Here is a 26,235-nt window from a genome sequence, read left to right as displayed (position 1 = left end):
AGCCTGGTGCACTTAGTCGAACTCCTTCAATGGTGGAAGCCCTCAATGGCCATGTACATGCTAAAACTGGTTTGAGTCCTCTAATAGTTCTATGGCCTATCTGGAACACAACCATTCGCTGCGCAAAATTGACTCACTCGAACAAGCACTGATGAAAGTCACATGACTACTCACAGTCAGCATTGTTTAGGGAAGTGTATTCAACATCGACAGAAGACAACGTGGATAAGAGAAAATGCCACTGACGAAAGCGATAATTGTCCCAGGAAATGGAGCTGGAGATGTAGAGCGGTCCAATTGGTATGGATGGGCCAAAAAACAGATAAATAAGGTGCGCACTGTTAAAGTATGCGGAAGTCTAAGAGCTTGCGTCCTCATGCTCCCAATACGGGATGTGCGTTCTGTGGCTCCTATGATTTTGACAACTGTTTCATGTATTGGTTACTCTGCTTGTTACATACATTTTGGACTTTTAGAGTAATGATATGTATACATCAAGAAGAATTTAACTTTTCAATGCCTCATGAACTTTAAACTGTAGGAACCACTTGTTTTACTTTTGCCAGAAGATACCTGACCCTACCTTTACACTGGGCTCATGGGCGTCGGAACGCAATCATGGTTACATTAAGACAGCAGTGTGCCAGTGCGAGATATGGTACATGGAGAAGATCTACGTATATTTTCCTGAAAAACTGCCTTTTTCATCCTCATGCTAGCCAGCAGTAGCTACAACAGCAATTATGAAATGGCAAGGTGGCTTTGTCTATGGGAGTTGGGATTAAAACATTTATAATAATCAAATTCACACATGCATATTAATACACACCAAATAATGAATTATTATATTCAGTGACAGATTTCCACAAATGCCTTTATTTCTCACATATCACATTATAAACTAGCCTAGATTCCTCAGATATCACATTATAAGCTAGCTCTATACAGGGCCCTGCATTTTGGATGGAGGATATCCTCCTTGCATGGTTCTAATTGACAAGTGATATGCATGGAAGAGATATGGTCTATGATTATTCTGGAAAATATTCCATAGAAACTTCATTTGGAGGAAGAATGTTTGATATGCTTTTTACATTTGTATCCCAAATCATTTCTGAGAATGATATATATATATATATTTATTTATTTATTTCACCTTTATTTAACCAGGTAGGCTAGTTGAGAACAAGTTCTCATTTGCAACTGCGACCTGGCCAAGATAAAGCATAGCAATTTGACACATATAACAACACAGAGTTACACCATATGATGGAAGAGTATGATGGAGTATGTCTAGATTTTGAAATAAAATGTTTCAAATTAATTTATTCAACATTAAAAATGTTAATGTCTCAAAAGTACCCTTTTTGATTTTGTACATTTTTAGACATTGTTTAAAAACAATATACTTTACAAGTACATCACATTTCCAGTGGGTGCTCTGCTACTTATGAAGTTATGACACATTGAAGGGGAAATTCATTCAAAGGGAACTTCCTGGTGATTTGCTTAAATATGATAGAAATTGACATTGGTTAATGACCTATGTATAAAATGGGTCATATCTTTAAAAGTAGCAAAGCACCCACTCTGGAAATGTGACGTGTTTGAAGAGTATATTGTTTCAAACTAAAAATAAGCTATATCAAAAAGGGTACTTTTGAGATATTCATATTAATGTTTCCAATGTTGAATATATTGTGAACAATTGCGTTTCAGAATTTCGACATACTCCATATTTTAAAGCACACTATAAGGAGTATAATGAAACCAAGATGTCTGTATCATGTGCAGTTCACGGATCGTAGGGTCTCATGAGAGGTATAGGTCATGCTTTTCTCAAAAATGGTGTGTGATGCAAATGTAAAAAATCATAACATCCTTCCAACCAAAGAAGTTTCTATGTGAGAATTGCAATAACAATCTGAAATGCCAAACATTTTTTGGGCTATCCTAGCATGGAATCACCCATTTTCAACCTTTACTTACTGATACTTAATTTGGTATTAATAGTTAACTTGCTGTCCTGTAGATTCCAGATGTGACCTGCCTGTTGAGCAACATGCCTGACCCAGGTATGTAGAATGAAGTTCAGTATTTAAACCCCTTCATTTTGGGCCTCCAATGTCATTACTGTGAGGTGCTCGTACTGTATTCTGTCTTTTTCTAGTGACAGCCAGAGAGAGCATATGGTTGCCATTCATACAGGAGGAACTCCAATGTGATGAGGAGACTGTCATCATTGGCCACAGCTCTGGGGCAGCTGCAGCCATGAGGTAGGATAGTGATGACAAAGAATTTGAGGATATTCCTCATGCAAACTCTTTGTTTTTTGTTTGTTGGAAAGTTACTCTACCTAATTTTGTGGTACCATGCAGGTATGCAGAAACACACAACGTGTTTGGCCTCATTCTGGTGGGTGCCTATACTTCTGACCTGGGAGATGAGAATGAGAGAGAGAGTGGTGAGTTTACAGATTACTTACCAGTGTCACTTCCAATTAACTATGACAGCCACTTTTCTAATTGGATTCGGGCTGGATTAAATATTTGCATTGTGTATTTCAAAACTTTGATTCTGATCATTCGGTGTGTAGTGATGGAAATCTGGATCATTTTGATCTCACTAGAAGGGTAGATTTAGAAAGGTGAAAGGCATTACAATAGTGGAATTTCAGAGAAATAAAAAAGGTTTCATTAAATATTTCCATTATGTTAAATCGACTGTAGTATAGGTATGTGGGCAGTTGTTGTATTGAGAGTGTCAAATAAAAGCATGTACTTACAAGTGATAAGAGAAGCAAGCTCCATAATTTATATGAATATCTTTATTCATGTAGTTTAGTCATCTGTAGTAACATTGCCTGTCCAGTACATGGCAAGGTGAAGACCTATTCAAAGCACTGAAAATACAGATTATGTGAGGTTGAGCCTTTAATGTCTGGATCAGAATAACACATATCCAACCATTTTCTGGCTCCAAATCACCCAGGTTGATCCTGGAAAGCAAAATAGGGAGTTACAGAATCCAGATCATTCTGATTCTGAAAAACTGGGCCCAGGTGTTTAGACTAGCCTAGTGTTCATTTCTGAATTGTGATACAAGAGCTCCACAGAAAAGCTGCAGTCAAGTGTCCCTAAATCCAGTTTAATGTAAATGATCACTCGTTTATCCATCCCCCACAAGTCACTGAAACAGTGGCTGCATCCCAGTATGCCTATATTGCAGTCGGGATGTACAGATTATCATATCGTAAAGTAATTGGTTTAAATGTACAACTCCATTTCCTCATTTGTAGAGATATGAGACCAATTCAGATCTGTATCCGATCCCTGCAAATGTGGAAGTAGTGCTTGACATTGCAGAGACCCCATCAATATAATTTAATGATCTGATAGTATGTGACTGCAATGTAGGCAGCTTGGAACACGCCGTTATGTCTCCCTGTGCATCTCTTCACTCAGGATATTTTAGCCGGCCATGGGAGTGGGAGCAAATGAGAAGAAACGTTGGGCACATCGTTCAGTTTGGCTCCACGGATGACCCCTTCCTGCCTTGGGAGGAGCAGCAAGCTGTGGCCGAGGGCCTGGGCGCGGTGCTGCACAAGTACACAGACCGAGGACACTTCCAGAACACACAATTCCCTGAGCTCATTGACGCAATGCGAAAGCTGAGGGCAGCAGCTTAAAAAGCAGCAGTTGTCCGCCATTGGAATATGACACGCAATGAGGAGTATAGCCCAATTAAGAATATCTGTTCAGTTGCTCCCTTCCCTCTGTGTCCCTCTGGGGAATCCTCATGTGGACCCTTATGATTACAATATGATGGAGATTCCAATTTATCAAGTGTAGTTCACAATGTCATCAATGTGCTCATCTTTTGCTCCATTACTTTGAGTGCTCTTCGGAAGACTCGCCAGTTTTGATTCACCTGTGTTTCCAGCAGTTTGTTGAAAGAGTTCAGCATATATTAAGATTCACCCACAAATGCACATTTTACTGACAGCCGTGAGTTTCCATCAAACTGGCTTCTTGCAAATAAAATGCTGTGAGAAAAGACAGAATATGTGTTTCCATCCCTTAACTATGTTGATGGTTTTGGCACAAAAAGCCTGCGACAAACTGTGGTCTTGGTGCTTGCCCCCAAACAGAATTTACAGACAAACATTAGGGTAATCGCTTGCACAGGCTAACATTGAACTCCGGTATAAAAACACATGCTATTGGGACCCATCAATCCAACATTGCCAAACAGGAATAAAACTGATTACAGTGATCTAGTGTACCCAAATGATCTACATCATACCACTCATTTTCTTCAATCAGATTGAGATCTACCTAAGGCCTTCAGGCATGAACATACCAGTCAGCCTTACTAGATCGCTGATCGCATACCCCTCTACCCTTTTTCCAATCACCGAGCCAAAACCCCTCTGAGATACTTCATATTCCCAACAATCTTCCAAGATTACAAGTGTGGGATTGTCTGAAGCACTGTAAGCAAGGGCTTTGTAGCAAAGCCATAACGCTCAGTGTATTTAAGAGTTGCCTCGAGTGATCTGTTCTTGCAGACACATTTTGATTGCAAATACATTACACTGACAGCTTTAGTTTGGCTGAGAGTTTCCGTTTAATGGGGTGGAGACTTTGCTAGTGGCTTTTCTCTTACATCTCTCCCCAGAATCTAATCGAGCATCTGACACAATTACTCAAGATTTTGCAGATAATTACAAGTTTTACCTGCAATTGTGATTTAGTTTGAATTAAATGCCCTATAGTTGCTATATATAGTGTCTACTAAATTACTGACTTCCCCTTTGAAGCTAAGGCTCATCATCAACATGATTTAGCAATCTGATATCTACATAACTGCAATGTAGGCAGCTGTATGATTGCTATTGCTACAGGTAATATTCACATTGGCACAAGGGGGTTAAAAACGTGTCTGACAAAAAGCTTTAGGCTTTTTTATAATATAACAATGCTGTGTTATATCATGTGTGCTGAAGAAGTTAAACAATTTCTATGTTTATTTCCAGAGCAAAAGGAATGCTTTTGCAAAACTTGTTCATCTTCAACACTTTCATGAGTGCTAGATAAATAAAAGGTTAAATACATTTTTTTTTTTTTAAGAATAGATGAAAATGTAGCGGCAGGACACAATTGAGCTTGTTACATTCCCAAGGAGAGTAGACGTTCTCAGTCAGTCTTAAAATATTTATTAAGCCCTGTATAAATAAAAATAGATGCATCAAAGGTTGCTAGAAAAAAAAAAAGTATACATGAAACTTTTTCAGAGGGAAAAAAAAAACTAAACATGCCAAGTCACTGATCAAAAGTCCAGCCACTCTGCCATATACACACAGTTAGAGGGGGATATTTCACCTCCTTCATGACAATCATCAAACACCTAAGAGAAGAAAGAGAGAAATACATTTAGTGGAGATTATGGGCAGCAGGTAGCCTAGTAGAGCGTTGGGCCAGTAAGCGAAAGGTTGCGGGATCGAATCCCCGAGCTGACAAGGTACAAATCTATCATTCTGCCCCTGAACAAGGCAGTTAATCCACTCACTGTTCCCAGATAGGCCATCATTGTAAATACGATTTTGTTCTTAACTGACTTGCCTAGTTAAATAAACAAAAGTACTCTCCTGCATCACCATACTTACTTTACCTTTTTCTAGCATTTCCTGCTGGCTATCTGGCTACAGGTGAAGTACTTTGAATAGAAATAGTAAAACATTTAGGATCAAAACTTTGCAGGTCTGCTTTCTGTCTGCCCAGCCCAAGGTCAAAACATGCCTTTCTAGTGTTTGACGAGTGACTGGGCACGCCAATGTCCACACTAGCATACCACTTACGGCCAAACTATACAGGGCATGTGTGTTTCCTACACGTGTCTCTGAAGCATTCTCAACTGATAAAGTGGCTGGCGCTTTGATTTTGATTTGTGCCTCCGTTTGCTGCTTTTGGTGTAGCAAACTATAAACAACGCTAATGAAGGAAAACGCAACACCAGTGATGTCGTCTACACCAGTGGTCACCAACCTGAGTCAAGATCACTTTTGCAGTCAAAAAGCAAGCTGAGATCTACTCCTCAGATGTTTTTTTCTTTTTTTACATTAACCTCACACAAACAGTTTTGTAAGAATGAGGTTTGGGCTGTAGGCCTAATACATTATCACAGCATATTGGCTATATGATTGGCCTGCCAATACTGTTAATCAGACTATATTATATTTCAAAACTCGAGCTTTGATGACAAAATAGATCAGTTGGTTTAGCACTTGTGAGGCACCGTGGAGCATGAATTGAAATAGTTTCCTTTTTTTTTTACTGGACTGATGGTACCTGCACCTGATGGTCAACGACATCAAATCACGACGTCAGTGATCTTCAGGTCAAAGTCTGGGCTCAAGAAAGACACCCGAGTTTCCGACTTGGAATTCCGAGTTGGATGACCGTTCAAAACGATTTTTCCCAACCGCCTCTCACGGTCCCTGCTCTCTCATTCCTTTCCTCCGGTGAAACTGACCAGAGAGAGGGGACACAGTCTTCCATCTGATGGCAAAACTCAAGTTGCACCGCATCTGCCTCATGCACAAATGCATTGTTGTTCCTATGACCAGAGAAAGTTAAATATTCCCTAATCTTAAAATCGTCACGACGAGCTGTTAATAATAATAAAATGCAGGGCTGTCGATACTTGGCTTCTCATTCATTGCAGCTGCAGCCCGAGCGGAAGTACCGAGAAGCACGTTTTGTAATAGTGTTGAATAAAAACAGTGACAGTGCTGAATATAAAACTGAAACATGAACTCCCTCATAAAAACAGCAGCTCTTTGCTGAATTCATTGACAGTCTCTCTGTGGTCATGGTTTTAAAAGTGATCCAATCTTACGTAGGCTAGTAGCCTATTAAACTTGTGGCCAGGGTCATGGAAACTCTAGCCAGTGATTTGAGCAGCACAGTAGGTGCACTCGATTTAGTCACAAATTTGCCGGACTGCCGGGTAGGCGGAGTTTGTCTCATTGGAACACTTTGCTACCCGGTGCACAGGACTTTTGAATCAAGTGCACCAGCCGGCAACAGCTCAACACAATTTTTTAAAAAGGAGCGCAAGCCTTTATTGTTTGTTGGCTTTTCTACAGAAATATTTGGCTATCAACTAGGAATGCCGTGAAGATCGACCGGTTGGCGACCACTGGTATATACAGTGTACAAAATATTAGGAACACCGTAATATCGATGCACCCCCCTTGTGCCCTCAGAACAGCCTCAATTCATCTGGGCATGGACTCGACAAGGTATCAAGAGCATTCCACAGAGGCCCATGTTGATTACAATGCTTCCCACAGTTGTGTCAAGTTGGCTGGATGTCCTTTGGGTGGCGGACCCTTCTTGATACACACAGGAAACTGTTGAGCGTGTAAAACCTAGCAGCGTTGTAGTTCTTTTGACACAAACCGGTGCGTCTGGCACCTATTACCATACCCTGTTCAAAGGCACTTAAATATTTGTGTCTTGCCATTCACCTTCTGAATGGCACACACACAATCCATGTCTCAATTTTCTTAAAGGCTTAAAAATCCTTCTTTAACCTGTCTCCACCCCTTCATTTATACTGATTGAAGTGGATTTAACAAGCCACATCAATAAGGATCATAGCTTTCACCTGGTCAGTCGGTCACAGAAAGAGGTGTTCCTAATATTTTGTACACTCAGTATATATCCCCAATGCAATGTTTAATACCAAGTGATATGCTGGTATGGGTATTGAAACGGAGCCACTTGGCTCCTGTTGCCTGTGAAGGGGGGCTCACCGGACAGAGGCCACAGGGCGCTTTGACCAGGCCCGTGGGCTGGATGATGGGGTTGACCCCTCTGTACAGCTTCATCTGGCCGTCCACACTGCCCACAGTGCCCTCCTTGGCCGCGATGATGGTCATCTCCACCTTGCCGTCGTAGATGAGTGTGTTCAGAATAGTCTCAATGTCTTCCATAGACAGGTCCACCTGTACACAAAGTGCAATATTCAGACTTACAACCTCCATAGGAAATACATAGCAACTGTATGCTAAAAAAGTGAGACAGTTGTTACATTTGACCCCCTCACATTGTACCCTTTTCACATTATTTGTACAGTGTACCAACCATACTTTGTTGGCTCTGATATTTTCTTTTTGCATGGACCTTTCCAGACCGTTTCCTGCAACTATGGCAGATTCATAACCAATCCAGTACAGACAGTACAGCTCTGTTTGGCCAATAGTGTGATAATAGTACTAAGTATGGACAAATATGCCCGGTCCTGACCAACCAGTGGAGGATTCCACCCTGGTCTTGACAACTTTGCACGTTACCTGTCAAAACGTGAAAAATCTGCAGTCAAAACCAAACAGAATGTAGCCAGCAACAGTCTCACCTTGCTGATACCGAGTTCACAAATATACTTCCACACTTCGTGAGAGGTGGCAAAGGAACTGTTTCTTTGCACCATGGGGTTCTGCTTGCTGTCCCTCGCCACCTCGGCCTAGAGGGTGACAAACAAACCAACATGACCGAAGAAATTATGTCTTAGTAAACTCTTGGTTACCAGAGAGCCTATAACTAGGAGCCAGAGTCATTTCTGGCTTTGTCAACCAGCCCTGCATTTAGAATTGGAAGAATTGTAGGGTGCATTCCAAAACAAATGCAAATGCCCCAGAAGCCGGAAAGTTTTTCTTCATGGCATAATATATTAGATTGAAGCTTGCTACACACTGTTCCCAACGTTGATGTGCTCATATAAAATCAGTGTAATTAGTAGCTTATTTTCAAACATTTACAGTACAGAACACACCCTTTTCATTTCTGTGACTTGGCCATTGTAAGACATTTGTCCCACTCCCATTCAGTGGACCCCTCACCTTACTCTGAAGGAATTTGAAACACTGCTGATTGAGAACCTCCACAAACTCAGACTCAAAGTCCTGGTCACTGTACCAGGCTCCCCCAGTCACCGAGCGGTCTGGCTGCAGGTTGTATAGCATGTAAACCTTCTTTTTTGACGCCTGGACAAACAACAACAATAACTCATTATAAGGGAGACTAAACAATTATATAGAGTTTGGATAGCATGTCTGCTGATGCATTCATATTATTAAGTGGTGCTTTTCTTGATTCAATTATTTTTCGCTGCTTTTTAAAATGTGCATTTCAGAATATTTTAGTGTTTGAAGCTCGACTCACAGCCACTGATTTCACAGCCTTGATCAGCTTCTTGCTCTCTAGGTTCTTGAGGATCTTGTTGATCTCTGTCAGAGGAAGGTTGCTCTTATATCTAATGTCCCTGCTCCAGATCCCTGTGTAAAACAAGAGGACAGTTCATAAATATACAAATTTAAAGAACATTTCACAAAGAAATACACTAATGGAGAATAATGTGGTTGTGGATACAGTGAAGTGTCAAGTGGGAACTGGGTGAGTTGGCCAGGTTTGAATGGACTTGATGGCCCCATCCAAAGACAACACCCATCTCTTACCCCATAGCACTTGGGTAGATCTGAGAGGATTGGATAGATGTAAACAATATGGGGAAAATATCACTTAGCCTAGCTTATACCTATCCAATTCCGTCTGATCTACCCAAGTAGGCTACCTAAGGGGACAGGGGCTATGGGTTGTCTGGACAGGACCCCTCTGAAATTCCTACCTTTGTTTCCTGCATCCTCAATGACCTGATAAACCAGCTTCTCTTGATTGTCGGAGCCTTTCATTTTGCTTTGGGACATAATAAAAACACAGTTAGTCACCAATCATCCAAAAATAAAAGTCCTTCCTAAAGGCTTCCTTAAAAAAACATTGTTAAATGACGATGCTGACATTTACCTTGCTGTCTGGGCATCCTTCATGCGGTATAGAAGTCCTGAGCTGTTTCGTAGAAGGTCCAACTGACCCTGTGTGCACAAAATCAAACTTGTTAACAATATTCTTATCCTCAGCATTGCGCTATCAACCAGAACTATTGAGCCTATTGGCATGACAATTCCATAAGGAGTCGTTAAGAGATCAGAAACGGACTGGCACCACGGCTACACCTGTGCCACTTACCAATGACAGTAGTCTGTTGATGGCCATGGCTCTCTGTTGAGCCTCCAAATGAGGCATGTCATTCTGGATCACCTGGTCTGTTATTCCATGAGGGAACTGTTGACAGAGTGCCTTTATCCTTTATAATAGAGAACATTAACGTTAGTTAGGAACCTAGGTAGTCGGGACATCAGATTTACTATAAATTCAACAATAAATGTCTTACTGATTACTCAGAAATAATGATTTACGTAGCTAGATAGCTAGTAGATTACGAGCATTACAGTAGCTAGCTCATCTATTATACAGTAGTTAGCTAGCTAGCTACATGAATCAAACCGTCATTGTCAAACTTGTGGGTCTAGTTTAGGATTGAAAACATGGCTGAATTAATTGAAACGCCTTATTTTTCAGCTTTAAGTTGTATAAGGCATATTTAAAAGTAGCTAATGTTAAGTCCCTTGGTCTAAGTCTTGCTAGCTACTATAGTTGGTCAAATGTAGCCCATTTGAGCAAGTGAAAAATAGACAGCTAACTAGGTTGCGAGCTAGCCTATGCTAGGACCTTCTTGACAGCGACAAACCTGTTTTCAATGTCTACAGGATCAGAAGATTCTTTCTTTACTTTCACATCCGCCATCGCGGAGAATTGTAAAATATTGTATGAATGTTTGTTTAGTTAGTTAGGTAGGTAGCTAGCTAGCTAGCAATGCAATTAATCAACATTTGAACATGCGACTTTGGGTCCAAGTCGCATTTGGTTGGCTATATAGAAGGTCGGAAATTGCCTGTAGAAAATACTTTTCACTGTAGTTAAATTAATTTATAATTAGATTTCTTTCCTCCGTCTATTGTCATCAGTATTTTTGTATTTAGTGAGTGATAGCAAAGCAGTCGGTGCATTTTGTAACAATAACAAAGATGCTTAGATAATGGTTGACTTGAATATAATGAAAGAGCCTGCAAGACATGCATAGAACGCAGTGAATTTCATTTCTATGGCGCGAGCATTCAAAGTTCAAAGTATTTCAGGAATTGCAAAATGATAATTAATATAATGAAAGTTGAGAATAAACCATGAAAACATTGTGAATCCTGCCATTGGCTATGGTGGTTGCTAAGGAGTATGTTTCTCCGTTGCTGCGTCGAATAGGCAATGAAACATCAGCGGTCACTGATCATCGCATCTATATCAGGTAGAACAACGCCTTTATCCCGCTTAAACATTTTATAATAAGACATGTCACTTTTACAATGGACTGATGAAAAGGTTTTTTATAGCCGAATGCATTTTTTATTATAGGACCGAATATGGCAGCCGGTTGCATTGTGGTGCCTCTCATCATACCGATTCGAATTCCCCCTCCTGGTAAAGCCAAGCATGAGATAGACACCACAACTCCTGTGGAGCTCAAATCAGGTGAAAACAAGCATGTATCCATAATGTGTGGATGTTGCTAGAGTAAACATTAATATATATAATCTACCACTTTTATGTTTGAACATTGTTTCATTGTTAAAAATGAGATCCACAATGCACTGATAGACAACATCTGCCCTAGATTCCAAGGTTTTTTGACAAACAACATATATTGCTGCCTAGATACCCAAGATGTCACTATCTACTACACTCTGGATGGTACTAAACCAGAGGTGGCGAAGAGACCCGGGTTTGGAGAGAACAACACTTTGAAGTATAGCGGACCAATACGCTTACCTGAGGGCAAAGTGTCAGTCAAAGCTCTGGCTATCACCAGGTTGGATTGTGAAAGGATTCTACAAAAATATATCACTCAAAGACATTTATTGTTTCATTGCCATTCAGTCTTGGGTCAAATATATATTTAGTTTTCCCTGTACAATTGAATCAACATAATAGTCCCAAAAGTGCAAACTCCAAGCAAAATCAAGGGTACCCTAAATGCTTATTTGACTGAGGTCTGGTGCTGTTATGTTATAATAATTGCTATTATGGATAATTGATGACTGAAACTGACCTTATGTTTATCTGCCTTAGGGATGGTCGAGAGAGTGCCATTGTCACCAAGCTATTTCTGGTGGAGTATGTGCCCTCAAACGAGCCACCTTCCATTGAGGACAAGGATGATAACTTTCTGAAGGAGTATGAACGAGACCTCTCTAGACAGGTATAGTCAGGCATATTTGCATGCCAACACTTCATTTCAATGTTGTATGAAGTTTGACATGTAACGACAGCTTATGACAAGATATGTCACATTGCCAGTCTGCAATAAATTTGCTATGAATCTCTAAAACTTTACTAAAACGTCATGCTTCTTCACAGATTTTCTGGGGAAGTCTAGCAATGACGTGACATAACTGACACAACTGTTATTGCATGTTAGGCTACATCAAGCGCTAAGGCATTCTCATGAAAACTGTATGCATTACAATGAAGGAGCATTCAAACAAATGTGTTGTCATCTGCATCAATATTTGTTCTGAACAAGCTGAGGGGAAGCTGAGTATACTGTTACTGTGGGTCTATTGCATTGTACTGTTTCTCACAGGAGATGGGGACAGCGAACGGTTCTGGAGATGCCTCACTGAAGCTTCAAGGTATGTCTAATTGAATAACTTTTACTGATGAGCAATTTACACTGCCCAAACAACATCCCAAAGATAGCTCAATACCAATTTCCCTAAAGGGCTATTTCCCCCTCCCCTATAAAAATATTAGTGTCACAAAAATATTTGTGTACACTTGACCATACAACTGTCATACTGTAATGTAAGTACTAAATATCATATTCATGTGCAATGTGAAACACTGTTATAAACTCAATATCAGCATTTATAAATGCTTGTCTCAATAAGTGCAAGCTGCTGTGTCAGTGCATACCATAGAATTAGAATAGGATCTCTATGGTGCGAACACTGTCAAACGGACATGTACTATATATATGGAGATTCATTTAATTCTTATAAACTTTATAACTTTCATAACCTATCAATAATACCCTTTATAATGTGAAGGGGATTCCCGATAGTTTATGAATGTTATGCAGTGTAAGAGCGTGTAAGTTTTGGTAATAGTTGTGTGTCCTCTTTAGTGCCAAAGACCTTCCGGCCCCCTAAAGGTCCACGGTTCCTCAGCAGCCGTCTAGGGCCTGTGTCCCCTGCTCTGGAGCCCATGTCTTCACATCGTTCTCAAACACTGGTACATTCACCAAAAATATATTGTGAATATTATTTAAGCAGTAAGGCCCGAGGGGGTGTGTTATATGGCCAATATATCACGGCTAAGGGCTGTTCTTAGGCACGACCCAACGCAGAGCCCTTAGGGCTCGAACCACCCGGTTTATAATTATATTTATATGATCAATTATATTATATCATTATTACGGTGATGATGGTGACTGGTTGTACTTTGGTCAATTATCAGAATCTGCTAAGAGTTAACAAATACATTGTGACCCATGCGGGAATCAAACCCACAACCCTGGTGTTCCAAGTTAGCCTATGGTCATTGTCATACCATGCATAGATTATCAAATCATAAGAGCAAATACAGCTCCTTACTTAGAACGCCACAGAACATTCATTATTTGGTGTTAAATGGTCTTTCAGAATGCAAGCTTGGAAGACAGTCCTTTCAAAAACCTAACCAGCACTCAAATGTCAAGGATCCAAAGGGAGACAGACTTTCTGAGGTGAGTGAACAGAAAGCGAGAGAGAGAGAGAGAGAGAGAGAGAGAAAGAAAGAGAAAAAGCAAGAGACAAAGATGCAGAGAGATTGTTTCTAATGGAGAAGCGAATGATCTCTCGCGACTTCTACCTTTCCCCAGGTGTGCGAAGTGCTTGAGCCATCGCCCCTCAGACCCCTTTGCCCGCTTTTGTCTGCAGTGCGGCACCGCTGTGCTGCCTGTGCCAGGCCAGAGGCTGCCACCCACAGAGGGTGGACAGGTATCACCCCAGTCCTAAAACCAACTTCTACTATTGATACTGCTACTATTGTTAACATTTTGTTGATGGCCTACTCTTTGATTGTGTGCACATTTCACAGTGTGGCATTTAACATTAGGTTAATTTTACTGTGTTAGTTTTAAGATGCAGAAAAATGCCACCACAAAATAATATGATTTCAGGGAAAATCACAAAAAGGATTTGGATATACTTTTGAATATTGCAGTATATAGCCTCAAAATTTAAATGCAGTTTAGTGTTATTCAGTGTTTTAAGTAGTTTTCCTCCCTTAAGTCACCCAAGGATAAAATGTCTGTATGTTCATTCTGGCATTTCAATTCAATGTTTACCAGCCCAGGTTTGGGTTCTCCTTTGTATTTAGATGGGCTTGTGTGTCCACTGTAAAACAATGGTGCCTGTCAACACCCCCACATGTGTGGTATGTGAGGCCCCCATGAGCCCCCAGCTCCAGCCTCAGGCCAGCTTAAGACTCCAGGTAAATATCAAGTTTACTGCCACAAACACTCCGCTTTCAAACACCTTGTGACTTTGCACATGTACACGTTTGAATATAGAATACTTTATTTGCAGGTGTGTTAACATTTACCTTTTCAATACAAAGCAGTGTAAATGGTTGGTTTTTTCACTTGCACTCTGTGTGTGTGTGTGTGTGTGTGTGTGTGTGTGTGTGTGTGTGTGTGTCCACTCGCTTCCTTTTGTTCACTCGCTTTCTTTTCCTGTGCTGTAGAACAAGGTGATCTGTCCGTCATGTGGAACCGGAAACCCTCCGCATATCTCAACTTGTGTCACCTGTGAAACTAAATTACTGCAGCCACCCACTGTAAGAGCTCATTAATTGTATTATAGTAGCCTAATTATCCTTATTAGGCTTACTTTAGACTTGTATAAATGCCTAGGTTTTTGTTGTAGTATGAAATTAGTCAGAAAGCAAGCAAACTACAAAAAAATGTAACCAAGTTGAATTGGGTAAACTCACTTCTCAAGTTGAAAAACCTCCACCCGCAGCATATAATTACTAGCCTTTCAAGGGCACAGCTAGCGTTTCATGAGGGCGTTTCAAGAGGGCGGTCACATTAGTTTGTGAGACATAAGATTTTCGTCATAGGCTAGTGGTTAGAGCGTTGGACCAGTAACCGAAAAGTTGCTGCCTGGTTTAAATATCTGAGCCAACAAGGTGAAAAATCTGTCGATGTGCCCTTGAGCAAGGCACTTAACCCTAATTTGCTCCAGGGTCACTGTTGTACTATGGCTGACCCTATAAAACATCACACATCACTGCACCTATCCAGTGTATGTGACAATAAAACATATATACTGTACACATATACTTTAGTTATTGTATAATATGCTCCAGACAGCCAGTTTAATGTATCTACACTCCGAATATTTTATAGTTGAATATCAAGCTTACCTTCTGAGAAGTATCTCTCTCAACATATTGAGAGCGTGAACTACCATGAGGAGTTTATACAACCAGGTTTCTCCCATTCCGCTGCTACTATTACTAGTACGTAGCCACTGGGTCTGCAGGCTTTTGTTCCATCCCATCACTAAAACACCTGTTTCAAATAATGATCTAGTCGTGGTTTCAGTTTGGACTAGTGGTATCAGTGGTGTTAGTGATGGGCTGGAACGAAAGCCTGCACATCCACTAGCTCTCCAGCACCCACCTTGTGAGAGACGTTGTGACTCTTGTGCATTATCAGATGTTGCCCTACATGTTGTGATTGTACACATTAGATTTCATTTCTTGAGAAGTCAAGGTGCTACCATAGGCTTTTTGACATTTTTCTGTCTAGGCTGTTTTGGGTGGTCAGAGTGCCCCGCCACTTCCATCTGGAGCAGGCAAGATGATGTCCTGTTCTAAGTGCAGCCGGGTCAACCACTCGGATGCGCGCTTCTGTGACTGGTGCGGTTCCAAGGTAAGCATACTACTTGCCCCAACCATCTGTTCCTCCATCCATTCAACCTTCCATCCATTTCACTAAAACAGAATGTTGAAAGCAGCAATGAGGCTGGTTCCACCAGGTTAACATTAGCCTCTAGCAATTTAAACTTCTTTCACTACCATAAACATACTTTTAGAAAGCTGAAGCAAGCACGCACAAAGTGTACCTTTTATCATCTGACCTTTTCATTCTCTGTTATAAACTGGTGCCCATCCCTGCCAGCCTGGCCATTCAGTCAGCTGTTTGATCTGCTCCCGGTGCGGAGCGAGCAGCCACCCCTATGCCAAATTCTGTGGCTCCTGTGGGGTGTTTCTGGAGGGGCCACCTAGGGGGGAGTCACGTGCCAGCCTTGCCTATTCCATGGGGGGGAAACTGGAGTTGGAGCGAGTACGTCCCTCACCTTGCCATATTTACTCATATCTAAACAGGGTTGGGGGGTCAATTTCATTTCAATTCAGTCTATTCAGGAAGTAAACTTAAATTCCAATTCCATATTCTGCTCACAGAGAATCATTGAGGAAAATTGGAATTTCAGTTTACTTCCTGAATTGAAATGATATTGAGCCCCATCCTGACCAAATGTGGTACAGTGGTACATTCTCTGAGTGTTTTGTTAGAGCCACGCTTCCCACAATTAAATAAATAAAAATTTCTCTCCATTTCTATCTTTCTCAATATCTCCTTATTTCTCACCCCCCTCCTCTCTCTGTCTATCACTCTTCCTCCTTCTCTCTTTCTTTCTTTCTTTCTTTCTTTCTTTCTTTCTTTCTTTCTTTCTTTCTTTCTTTCTTTCTTTCTTTCTTTCTTTCTCTCTTTCTCTCTTTCTTTCTCCCTCTCTCAACAGATGTCCACTCACACCTCTGACGGTGCCACTGCCACCTGGCAGGCTGTGCCCTCCTCCGTTTCCCCCGGTGTGGCGTTGGCCCCGGCTCCAGCACGGGCGGACCAGCAGACTCAGACGGTGGGCTTGTTCTACCCGTCGGGCACTGAAGTCCACAGGAAGGGCCAGCAGGTGGCGCTGGAGCTGAGGAGACAGGAGCAGATGAGGGACCGCAGACCACTGCTAACAGCTATAAGCCCAGGCAGAGGTGACCACTTGCCAGGGCCTAAATAACTGCTAACTAGTGTAGGGTGAAGTTGCCCCTAGATGCTGATCTTGGGTCAATTTAGCATTTTCCCCACTATTGGTTAAGGTTAGGATTGGGAGAGAGGAAGTTGATCCTAGATCTGTTCCTAGGGGGAACGTTATCCCAGAGCACTACTAACCCTAATGGAGCGATAGAGGGAGAAAATCCACAGTGAAGCCTGAACTGGCGACCATGTGGTTACAGGGCAAAAGCACAGGGCGAGGGCATTTTTTTTGTGCCCCAAAAGCCCAGGCCTCCCGGCAGAGTTAATAAGACACCTGCATAGACGGAGGTTAAACAGTACAAGCACTAACCAACGCTACAGAGCTGACCATTTTCTCAATCAATCACATTTATTTTATAAAGCCATTTTCACATCAGCAGTTGTCACAACGTGCTATACAGATACCCAACCTAAAACCCCAACGAGCAAGCAAAGCAGATGCAGAAGCACGGTGGCTAGGAAAAACTCCCTGGAAAGGCAGGAACCTCCGACTATTTTATTGCTTGCACCACGAAGTAGTAAATTAAATGCTAGGGACTCTTTTTTTAGAAACTGTCTCTGACACTTTTCTTCTCCCTTTTATCGCTCTCTCACTCTTCTCTAGGGTACTGGAGGAAGCAGCTGGACCATGTGTGTGCTCACCTGCGCAGCTACACTCAGAACAACACTGAGTTTCGAGCTCTCATAGGGGAGCCTCGCATGGGCCGGGTATGACCAGCCTCTCTCATAACTAATCCGGGCTATAATCTTGGTAATACTTTACTGAAAACAAACAGATACAGAATGTTTTATTAGCTTGTATGAACCTTTATGTACAGTTGAAGTCGGAAGTTTACATAACACCTTAGCCAAATACATTTAAACTCAGTTTTTCACAATTCCTGACATTTAATCCTAGTAAAAATTCCCTGTCCTTAGGCCAGTTAGGATCACCACTTTATTTTAAGAATGTGAAACGTCAGAATAATAGTAGAGAGAAGGATTTATTTCAGCTTTTATTTCTTTCATCACATTCCCAGTGGGTCAGAAGTTTACATACACTCAATTAGTATTTGGTAGCATTGCCTAAATTGTTTCGGGTAGCCTTCCACAATCTTCCCACAATAAGTTGGGTGAATTTGGGCCACTCCTCCTGACAGAGCTGGTGTACCTTAGTCAGGTTTGTAGGCCTCCTTGCTCGCACACACTTTTTCAGTTCTGCCCACACATTTTCTATAGGATTGAAGTCAGGGCATTGTGATGGCCATTCCAATACATTGACTTTGTTGTCCTTAAGCCATTTTGCTTTGAAAGCTTTGAAAGTATGCTTGGGGTCCTTGTCCATTTGGAAGACCCATTTGCGACCAAGCTTTAACTGATGTCTTGAGATGTTGCTTCAATATATCCACATAATTTTCCTTCCTATTTTGTGAAGTGCACCAGTCCCTCCAGCAGCAAAGCACCCCCACAACATGACGCTGCCACCCCCGTGCTTCACGGTTGGGATGGTGTTCTTTGGCTTGCAAGCCTCCCCCTTTTTCCTCCAAACATAACAATGGCCATTATGGCCAAACAGTTCTATTTTTGTTTCATCAGACCAGAGGACATTTCTCCAAATGTCGCCATGTGCAGTTGCAAACCGCAGTCTGGCTTTTTTTGTGGCGGTTTTGGAGCAGTGGCTTCTTCCTTGCTGAGCGGCCTTTCAGGTTATCGACATAGGACACGTTTTACTGTGGATATAGATACTTTTGTACCTGTTTCCTCCAGAATCTTCACATGGTCCTTTGCTGTTGTTCTGGGATTGATTTGCACTTTTCGCACCAAAGTACGTTCATCTCTAGGAGACAGAACACGTCTCCTTCCTGAGTGGTATGGCGGCTGTGTGGTCCCATTGTGTTTATATTTGCGACTTATTGTTTCTACAGATAAACGTGGTAGCTTCAGGCGTTTGGAAATTGCTCCCAAGGCTGAACCAGACTTGTGAAGGTCTACAATTTTTTTCTAAGGTCTTGGCTGATTTCTTTTGATTTTCCAATGATGTCAAGCAAAGAGGCATTGAGTTTGAAGGTAGGCCTTGAAATACATCCACAGGTACACCTCCAATTGACTCAAATGATGTCAATTAGCCTATCAGAAGCTTCTAAAGCCATGACATAATTTCCTGGAATTTTCCAAGCTGTATAAAGGCACAGTCAACTTAGTGTATGTAAACTTCTGACCCACTGGAATTGTGACATTATAAGTGAAATAGTCTGTAAACAGTTGTTGGAAAAATTACTTGTGTCATGCACAAAGTAGATGTCCTAACCGACTTGCCAAAACTATAGTTTGTTAACAAGAAATTTGTTGAGTGGTTCCAAAACAAGTTTTAATGACTCCAACCTAAGTGTATGTAAACTTCCGACATCAACTGTATTTCTATAACTGTAAGTTAGACAGGGTCATCGTAAGATCATTAGTGTCACTAAGACATTAAAAAGGGCGTTGGCCTCCAGAGTGGCGCAGCCATCTAAGGCACTGCTTCGAAGTACTTGCTGCATTACTGCAGATCCTGGTTCGATACAGGGCTGTGTTGCAGTGTACAGCGTTTCCGCCGACACATTGGTGCGGCTGGCTTCAGGCTTAAGCGTGCATTGTGTCAAGCAGCACGACTTGACGGGGTTGTGTTTCGGAGGACGCACGGCTCTCGACCTTTGCCTCTCCCGAGTCCGTACGGGAGTTGCAGCGATGGGACAAGACTGTAATTGGACTGTAATTGGTGCATTGGGGGGTGGGGAATGGAATTAATTGTACTTTTTTATTGATTTTTCTTCCTGGGGAGGGACTGTGGGAGGGGTCTCGAATGGTTGAGGGACAGCTATTGGGGAACTGTGGGGGGATCTTGGAGGGTTCGGGTTCACGTTTTTTGGCATGGTGGTAGATTGGTCAACATGCCCTTGAGCAGGGTTTTGACCCTGGATGCTTCTGTGTATCGCTCTGAATGGGAATCTGTTGGATGACTGGTATGATGTAGTTATTGAGCAGCTTCACTGCAAGTATATTGTATGTTTCGAATATTCAATTAAGAAATATATGTTTTTTTAATAAAATAAAAAAATAAAAAGACTAACTACCAATTGGATATGACAAAATTGTGTGGGGGGTGTCATAGAAGTTTATGATAAGTCTTAAAACACATTATATCTGTAAGGTGTTATCATTATCTGGAACCAAACACTATCTGTAGCATTGGTTCCAATTCATGCAAATGTCCCTAAGAAGGTATTCATAAAAATATTCCTTATCCCCAGGACAATGGGGGAAAAATGATCTTTGATGTATGTTCATGTGCTTCTTGTTTTTTTTTTTTCTCGGTTCAAGATGGTTTCAGCTGTGATTCAGGAGGACAACTATGAAGTCAGTTTGAGGATCAACTTTGTCTCCGCCGGACTTGAAAAAACTAAGGTCTTTCATTTTTGCTATGCTATGACACTTTGAAATGGACACATTTAAATGGACATTTCTGTTATACATTGTAATATGTCACCCGTCAATCACTTTTCATTTGCTAAATATTGTGGGATTCCTTGTCCTGTGTAAAATCTTCCTTTAGTAAATTCTTCTTTGTCTTGTCTGGAGCATATTTCAGGCCAAACATAAGGCCCACAACAAATATTTTCTTAGTCCTGTCAGGTAGACGGGACTGAGAAGCCCCTTATCCTATCAGAGAACCAGAACCTCAGCAGTGTGACGGAAGGCATGAGCGGCCTATCAGCCAGACAGACCAGCCTGGGTGAGAAAGGTAAACCTACCTACTTTTTACTTCTACTTGATTGAGACATTAATACAAGCTACTGTCTATCTTATACTTATCACTCGGGGACAGACTACATTTCTGTTTAGGGGGGTGGAGACTTCGCTAGTATCTTTCTCTCAACCTCTCCTGCCAGACCCTAATTGAGCATCTTGACGCAATTACGCAATATTTTATTTATTCTACTTTAGAGGATTTTTTTTTAACGAGAGATTTACTAAATGTACATGCCTGACCCCCGTCGCCATGGGGCATGTGTAGACCAATACACCAGAATCCGACACTACATGCTTGACTCTTAAGCCAGAATACTAACCTTAATTATTCATTGACGTCTCAGAAGTATTGGTTTATTATTTGTTTTAGATCATTCTTTATATTCATGTGAATTTATTTTAGGTACAGTTTTATGTACAGTGGAAGCAAAAAAGTATTTAGTCAGCCACCAATTGTGCAAGTTCTCCCACTTAAAAAGATGAGAGAGGCCTGTAATTTTCATCATAGGCACACTTCAACTATGACAGACAAAATGAGAAAAAAAAATCCAGAAAATCACATTGTAGGATTTGTAATGAATTTATTTGCAAATTATGGTGGAAAATAAGTATTTGGTCAATAACAAAAGTTTATCTCAATACTTTGTTATATACTCTTTGTTGGCAATGACAGAGGTCAAACGTTTTCTGTAAGTCTTCACAAGGTTTTCACACACTGTTGCTGGTATTTTGGCCCATTCCTCCATGCAGATCTCCTCTAGAGCAGTGATGTTTTGGGGCTGTTGCTGGGCAACACAGACTTTCAACTCCCTTCAAAGATTTTCTATGGGGTTGAGATCTGGAGACTGGCTCGGCCACTCCAGGACCTTGAAATGCTTCTTACAAAGCCACTCCTTCGTTGCCCGGGCGGTGTGTTTGGGATCATTGTCATGCTGAAAGACCCAGCCACGTTTCATCTTCAATGCCCTTGGTTTTCACTCAAAATCTCATGATACATGGCCCCATTCATTCTTTCCTTTACACGGATCAGTCGTCCTGGTCCCTTTGCAGAAAAACAGCCCCAAAGCATGATGTTTCCACCCCCATGCTTCACAGTAGGTATGGTGTTCTTTGGATGCAACTCAGCATTCTTTGCCCTCCAAACACGACGAGTTGAGTTTTTACCAAAAAGTTATATTTTGGTTTCATCTGACCATATGACATTCTCCCAATCTTCTTCTGGATCATCCAAATGCTCTCCAGCAAACTTCAGACGGGCCTGGACATGTACTGGCTTAAGCAGGGGGCACGTCTGGCACTGCAGGATTTGAGTCCCTGGCGGTGTAGTGTGTTACTGATGGTAGGCTTTGTTACTTTGGTCCCAGCTCTCTGCAGGTCATTCACTAGGTCCCCCCGTGTGGTTCTGGGATTTTTGCTCACCGTTCTTGTGATCATTTTGACCCCACGGGGTGAGATCTTGCGTGGAGCCCCAGATCGGGGGAGATTATCAGTGGTCTTGTATGTCTTCCATTTCCTAATAATTACTCCCACAGTTGATTTCTTCAAACCAAGCTGCTTACCTATTGCAGATTCAGTCTTCCCAGCCTGGTGCAGGTCTACAATTTTGTTTCTGGTGTCCTTTGACAGCTTTTGGTCTTGGCCATAGTGGAGTTTGGAGTGTGACTGTTTGAGGTTGTGGACAGGTGTCTTTTATACCGATAACAAGTTCAAACAGGTGCCATTAATACAGGTAACGAGTGGAGGACAGAGGAGCCTCTTAAAGAAGAAGTTACAGGTCTGTGAGAGCCAGAAATCTTGCTTGTTTGTAGGTGACCAAATACTTATTTTCCACCATAATTTGCAAATAAATTCATTAAAAATCCTACAATGTGATTTTCTGGATTTTTTTTCTCATTTTGTCTGTCATAGTTGAAGTGTACCTATGATGAAAATTACAGGCCTCTCTCATCTTTTTAAGTGAGAGAACTTGCACAATTGGTGGCTGACTAAATACTTTTTTGCCCCACTGTGTATTCATGTTGTCTGGCTGTGATGTTGCTGTTAGAGAGTGAGAACGCTACCTCAAAGTCTGCAGCTTCCAGGAGAACAGTGAAAAACCTCAGTCAGAGCTGGACCTCTGATGTTGCACAGAAACCGCCTGTGAGTTGGACTTTTCTTAGCTGAGGCTTTGGCTCGGACTTGGAACAACCCCAAGCCCTGGTGGAGATCTGAGAGGATCACATATGGTCCACCCGGCTCTCCAATAGGCTTGGTAGGACTTTAGGCATATTGCTTTTGCCTGTCAAATCCTTTCAGATCTCCACAGGTACCGAGGGTTTAAGGGATTGGGGTTGTTTCTGGACCGAGCCATAGCTTTATACTTCTGTTTTCAGTCGTTTGTGCCCTTGGAAAAGTGCAAACTTTCCGCAGTGCAGTTCAGTTGAATCCAACTGCATTATTTCAGGGGCATGATCTGTTTCAATGCACACATTCACGATGGTGCTAGGTCACTGCATATCTAACTGTAAGTGAATGGTGTTATTGTCCAATGACCTTAATTTTTTATGACAATTTATTTCTATTTCCAAGCCATCCAAAGACAGTCTGCTTCTGAGGGAAGTTGGCCCAGACGGGAGGGGGGAGATCTCTGTGGTCCAGCAACTGCTTGATGAGGTAACTTAATCAAAGCTGGTAAAAGGAATGTTCATATTGAGATGCTAGTTAAGATTCTGTCTCGAAGGACCATGAAATAACTACACCGACTGATATAGCCGAACCGAACTGTACTACGCTGACCTGGTTGCACAGATTCCAGAGTTGCTGGAATCTTGTTACATCCATGTGAAAGGAATATCAGAGCCAGCACTGCAGCTTTCGGGTCAGCATGGTAAAAAAAAAAATCTAATTTTCCCTGCTTGTATTGCGATGTTGTGCCAGGGTGCAGATCCCTCATGCCAGGGGTGCGCCGGGCACCCTGCCCTGGTTGTTGCTGTGCTGCACGAGCACCACGAGGTCCTGCCTGTGCTGGTACAAAGGGGAGCTGACGTCAACCGGCAGTCTGGGCCGTAAGTACAGTGCTAACGGATTAAAGTCATTCAGATTTTTATTCAGATTCCCCCGGAGAATCTTGTCGGAAGTTGTCTCCCGAAGTGCTATTACTTTAAGCCTGCTACACACTACGCGAACGGAGTGCCGTATAATGTCCATTCTAAAAAAATTCAGCGGCACAAAAACTCTATGCAAACTAAGCTCCGTCTGCGTAGTGTGTAGCAGCCTTTACATGTGCATGAGCTGCATCCAACCATTAATCGACACGGGTATGAATTTCAATGCTGAAAATACTCTGAAATGTTGGACCTGGGGATTGTCATTCCTGTGTCTTTCCACTTTAAAAAAGGTTAAGTTTCTCTCTTTCTTCTTTCATAGGGTGAATAACACCGCTCTGCATGAGGCTGCTGCTCTTGGGAGTAAGGGTTTACGGTGTGCAGAGACACTATTAGGGTAAGAGACTACCAGCTATATACTTTATATCTGCATGCTCCGGTTTAGTGCACGCACGTAGGACAGCCCCAATCCATTGCATAGCCCATATCAGGAATTTACTATTTCCAAAATACTGTACATCAGGGTTTCCCTGGGGCCACATTTAGTTTTTTTGCCCTAACACTACACAGCTGATTCAAATAATCTAAGCTTGATGATGAGTTGGTTATTTGAATCAGCTGTGTAGTGCTAGGGCAAAAAACTAAATGTGCCCCCAGGTTGGGCCCCTGGACCGAGTTTGGGAAACCCTGCTGTACATAACCAGGGTCAATTCATTTATCCCATCCCAATCCTTCCAGATGCAACGCCAGCATTCGGAAGAAGAACGACAGAGGTCTGACGGCCTATGACTTGGCAGTCACTTCAGATTGCAGCCCTTTGGTGTCTCTACTAGCTGCTAAGATGGGTCAGGGCATGCTAGACAGACTGGTCAAACCCAGGACTCACCCAAACCTAGATGCATTCCGATGACAGAGAGAATTGTGTGCGGCCCCCAAATGGCACCCTATTCCCTATAGTGCACTGCTATGGGCCCTGCTCAACAGTAGTGCACTAAATAGGCAACAGGTCCCATTTGGGATGCAACCTTTTCTCCATGGTGGCCTTATTTTCTGAATTGACCATTCATCAATTATCTTGAATCTGTTAATCAATTATAATTTCCAGAAATGGGATTGATAAGGAATTTACCCCAACCTTATGTACTGTAGTGCTACAAACATCTACAACCGTTTGAGGAAAAACACCCATTTCAGGTAAATGGCTAATTTGTTAATACTAACAAAACATTCGATTTGAATACATATGCGCAATATAGTACTTGATAATAATAAATGGTACACATACTACTAGCTATAGTAACTAACACCAGTTCTAAGAGGCATGTACACTGAGGTCCAAAAGTATTGACAGTGACCCATTTTTTGTTGTTTTGGCTCTGTACTCCAGCGCTTTGAAATAAAACAATAACTGATGTTTAAGTGCAGACGGTCAGCTTTAATTTTAGGATAGTCAAAAGTATTTGGACAAATTCACTTAATCAGAAAGTATTCATACCGGTTGACTCATTCCAAATTTTGTTACACTCGGAATTTTAAATATATGACATAATTTCCTCTTACCCATCTGTAAACAAACCTCATAATTACAAAGTGAAAACATGTTTTTAGAAATGGTTGCAAATTGATTGAAAAATAAACACAGAAGTCTCTCATTTACATCATACCCGAGTGTCTTTCTGGGTAAGTCTCTAAGAGCTTTGAACACCTGCATTGTACAATATTTTCCCATTATTCTTTATACAAGTCTTCAAGCTCTGTTAAATTGGTTGTTGCTAGACAACCATTTAAGGCTTGCCAAAGATTTAAGCATATTGAAGTCAAAACTGTAACTACCATTCAGGAACATTCACTGACTTCTTGGTAAGCAACTCCAGTGTAGATTTGGCCTTGTGTTTTAGGTTATTGTCCTGCTGAAAGGTAAATTCATCTCCCAGTGTCTGGCAGAAAGCAGATTGAACTGATTTTACCTGTGCTTAACTTCATTCCATTTTTTATTTATCTTGAAAATCCCCAGTCCGTAATGATAACGAGCATACCCATAACATGATGCAGCCACCACTATTCTTAAAAATATGGAGAGTGGTACTCATGTGTTGTATTTGCCCCAAACATAATACTTTGTATTCAGGACAGAAAATGTATTGCTTTGCCACATTTTTTGCTGTGTACTTTTTTATTCTGTACAGGCATCCTTTTCACTGTCAATTATGTTAGTATTACGGAGTAAAAGTACTGTAATTTCTTAACAGTTCACCCGATATGGATGACAATACCCTCAAATTAAAGC

At 41.5% G+C, this 26,235-nt stretch overlaps 3 protein-coding genes across 3 annotated transcripts; 2 read left to right on the top strand and 1 right to left on the bottom strand.

Moving 5' to 3' along the window:
- The first annotated feature begins 8 nt into the window (after window positions 1-8).
- rbbp9 (retinoblastoma binding protein 9) lies at window positions 9-4,063 on the top strand. Its single transcript, XM_024443670.2, has 5 exons — window positions 9-331; window positions 2,033-2,075; window positions 2,171-2,276; window positions 2,379-2,464; window positions 3,465-4,063. The coding sequence occupies exons 1-5, from the start codon at window positions 236-238 to the stop codon at window positions 3,686-3,688; spliced, it is 555 nt and encodes a 184-aa protein (XP_024299438.1). The 5' UTR covers window positions 9-235; the 3' UTR covers window positions 3,689-4,063.
- Window positions 4,064-5,201: 1,138 nt separating this feature from the next.
- On the bottom strand, window positions 5,202-10,829 carry polr3f (polymerase (RNA) III (DNA directed) polypeptide F). Its single transcript, XM_024443669.1, has 9 exons — window positions 10,654-10,829; window positions 10,092-10,209; window positions 9,870-9,937; window positions 9,694-9,761; window positions 9,231-9,343; window positions 8,909-9,052; window positions 8,425-8,532; window positions 7,823-8,014; window positions 5,202-5,409 (listed from the first exon to the last, which is right to left on the bottom strand). The coding sequence occupies exons 1-9, from the start codon at window positions 10,707-10,709 to the stop codon at window positions 5,332-5,334; spliced, it is 945 nt and encodes a 314-aa protein (XP_024299437.1). The 5' UTR covers window positions 10,710-10,829; the 3' UTR covers window positions 5,202-5,331.
- Window positions 10,830-10,960: 131 nt separating this feature from the next.
- Window positions 10,961-25,883, top strand: dzank1 (double zinc ribbon and ankyrin repeat domains 1). The gene is made up of 21 exons (XM_024443674.2): window positions 10,961-11,265; window positions 11,373-11,489; window positions 11,673-11,826; window positions 12,087-12,216; window positions 12,601-12,649; window positions 13,144-13,250; window positions 13,661-13,743; window positions 13,879-13,996; window positions 14,379-14,492; window positions 14,745-14,837; window positions 15,817-15,939; window positions 16,189-16,353; window positions 16,811-17,054; window positions 17,702-17,805; window positions 20,437-20,520; window positions 20,740-20,857; window positions 22,910-23,004; window positions 23,434-23,517; window positions 23,782-23,909; window positions 24,271-24,345; window positions 24,687-25,883. Exons 1-21 carry the CDS (start codon window positions 11,226-11,228, stop codon window positions 24,856-24,858), a joined length of 2,397 nt encoding a protein of 798 aa, XP_024299442.1. The 5' UTR covers window positions 10,961-11,225; the 3' UTR covers window positions 24,859-25,883.
- The last annotated feature ends 352 nt before the right edge of the window (window positions 25,884-26,235 follow it).

Source organism: Oncorhynchus tshawytscha, linkage group LG02 (assembly GCF_018296145.1).
Source record: "Oncorhynchus tshawytscha isolate Ot180627B linkage group LG02, Otsh_v2.0, whole genome shotgun sequence".
Classification (NCBI taxonomy): Eukaryota; Metazoa; Chordata; class Actinopteri; order Salmoniformes; family Salmonidae; genus Oncorhynchus; species Oncorhynchus tshawytscha.
This window is presented reverse-complemented; position numbering and strand designations above follow the sequence as displayed.

What these genes read in the sequence shown, in the direction of transcription:
- polr3f (XM_024443669.1), bottom strand. Translation starts at nt 10,709, where the DNA reads ATGGCGGATGTGAAAGTAAAGAAAGAATCTTCTGATCCTGTAGACATT. An exon ending in CCTGTAGACATTGAAAACAG is followed by an intron (nt 10,210 to 10,653) that starts GTTTGTCGCTGT and finishes TCTATTATAAAG; the next exon opens with GATAAAGGCACTCTGTCAAC. An exon ending in CGCCCTGTGGCCTCTGTCCG is followed by an intron (nt 5,410 to 7,822) that starts GTGAGCCCCCCT and finishes TTCTTCTCTTAG; the next exon opens with GTGTTTGATGATTGTCATGA.
- dzank1 (XM_024443674.2), top strand. Translation starts at nt 11,226, where the DNA reads ATGAAACATCAGCGGTCACTGATCATCGCATCTATATCAG. An exon ending in AAAGCTCTGGCTATCACCAG is followed by an intron (nt 11,827 to 12,086) that starts GTTGGATTGTGA and finishes TATCTGCCTTAG; the next exon opens with GGATGGTCGAGAGAGTGCCA. An exon ending in GACCAGCCTGGGTGAGAAAG is followed by an intron (nt 20,858 to 22,909) that starts GTAAACCTACCT and finishes TGTTGCTGTTAG; the next exon opens with AGAGTGAGAACGCTACCTCA.
- rbbp9 (XM_024443670.2), top strand. Translation starts at nt 236, where the DNA reads ATGCCACTGACGAAAGCGATAATTGTCCCAGGAAATGGAGCTGGAGAT. An exon ending in CCAAAAAACAGATAAATAAG is followed by an intron (nt 332 to 2,032) that starts GTGCGCACTGTT and finishes GCTGTCCTGTAG; the next exon opens with ATTCCAGATGTGACCTGCCT. An exon ending in TGAGAATGAGAGAGAGAGTG is followed by an intron (nt 2,465 to 3,464) that starts GTGAGTTTACAG and finishes CTCTTCACTCAG; the next exon opens with GATATTTTAGCCGGCCATGG.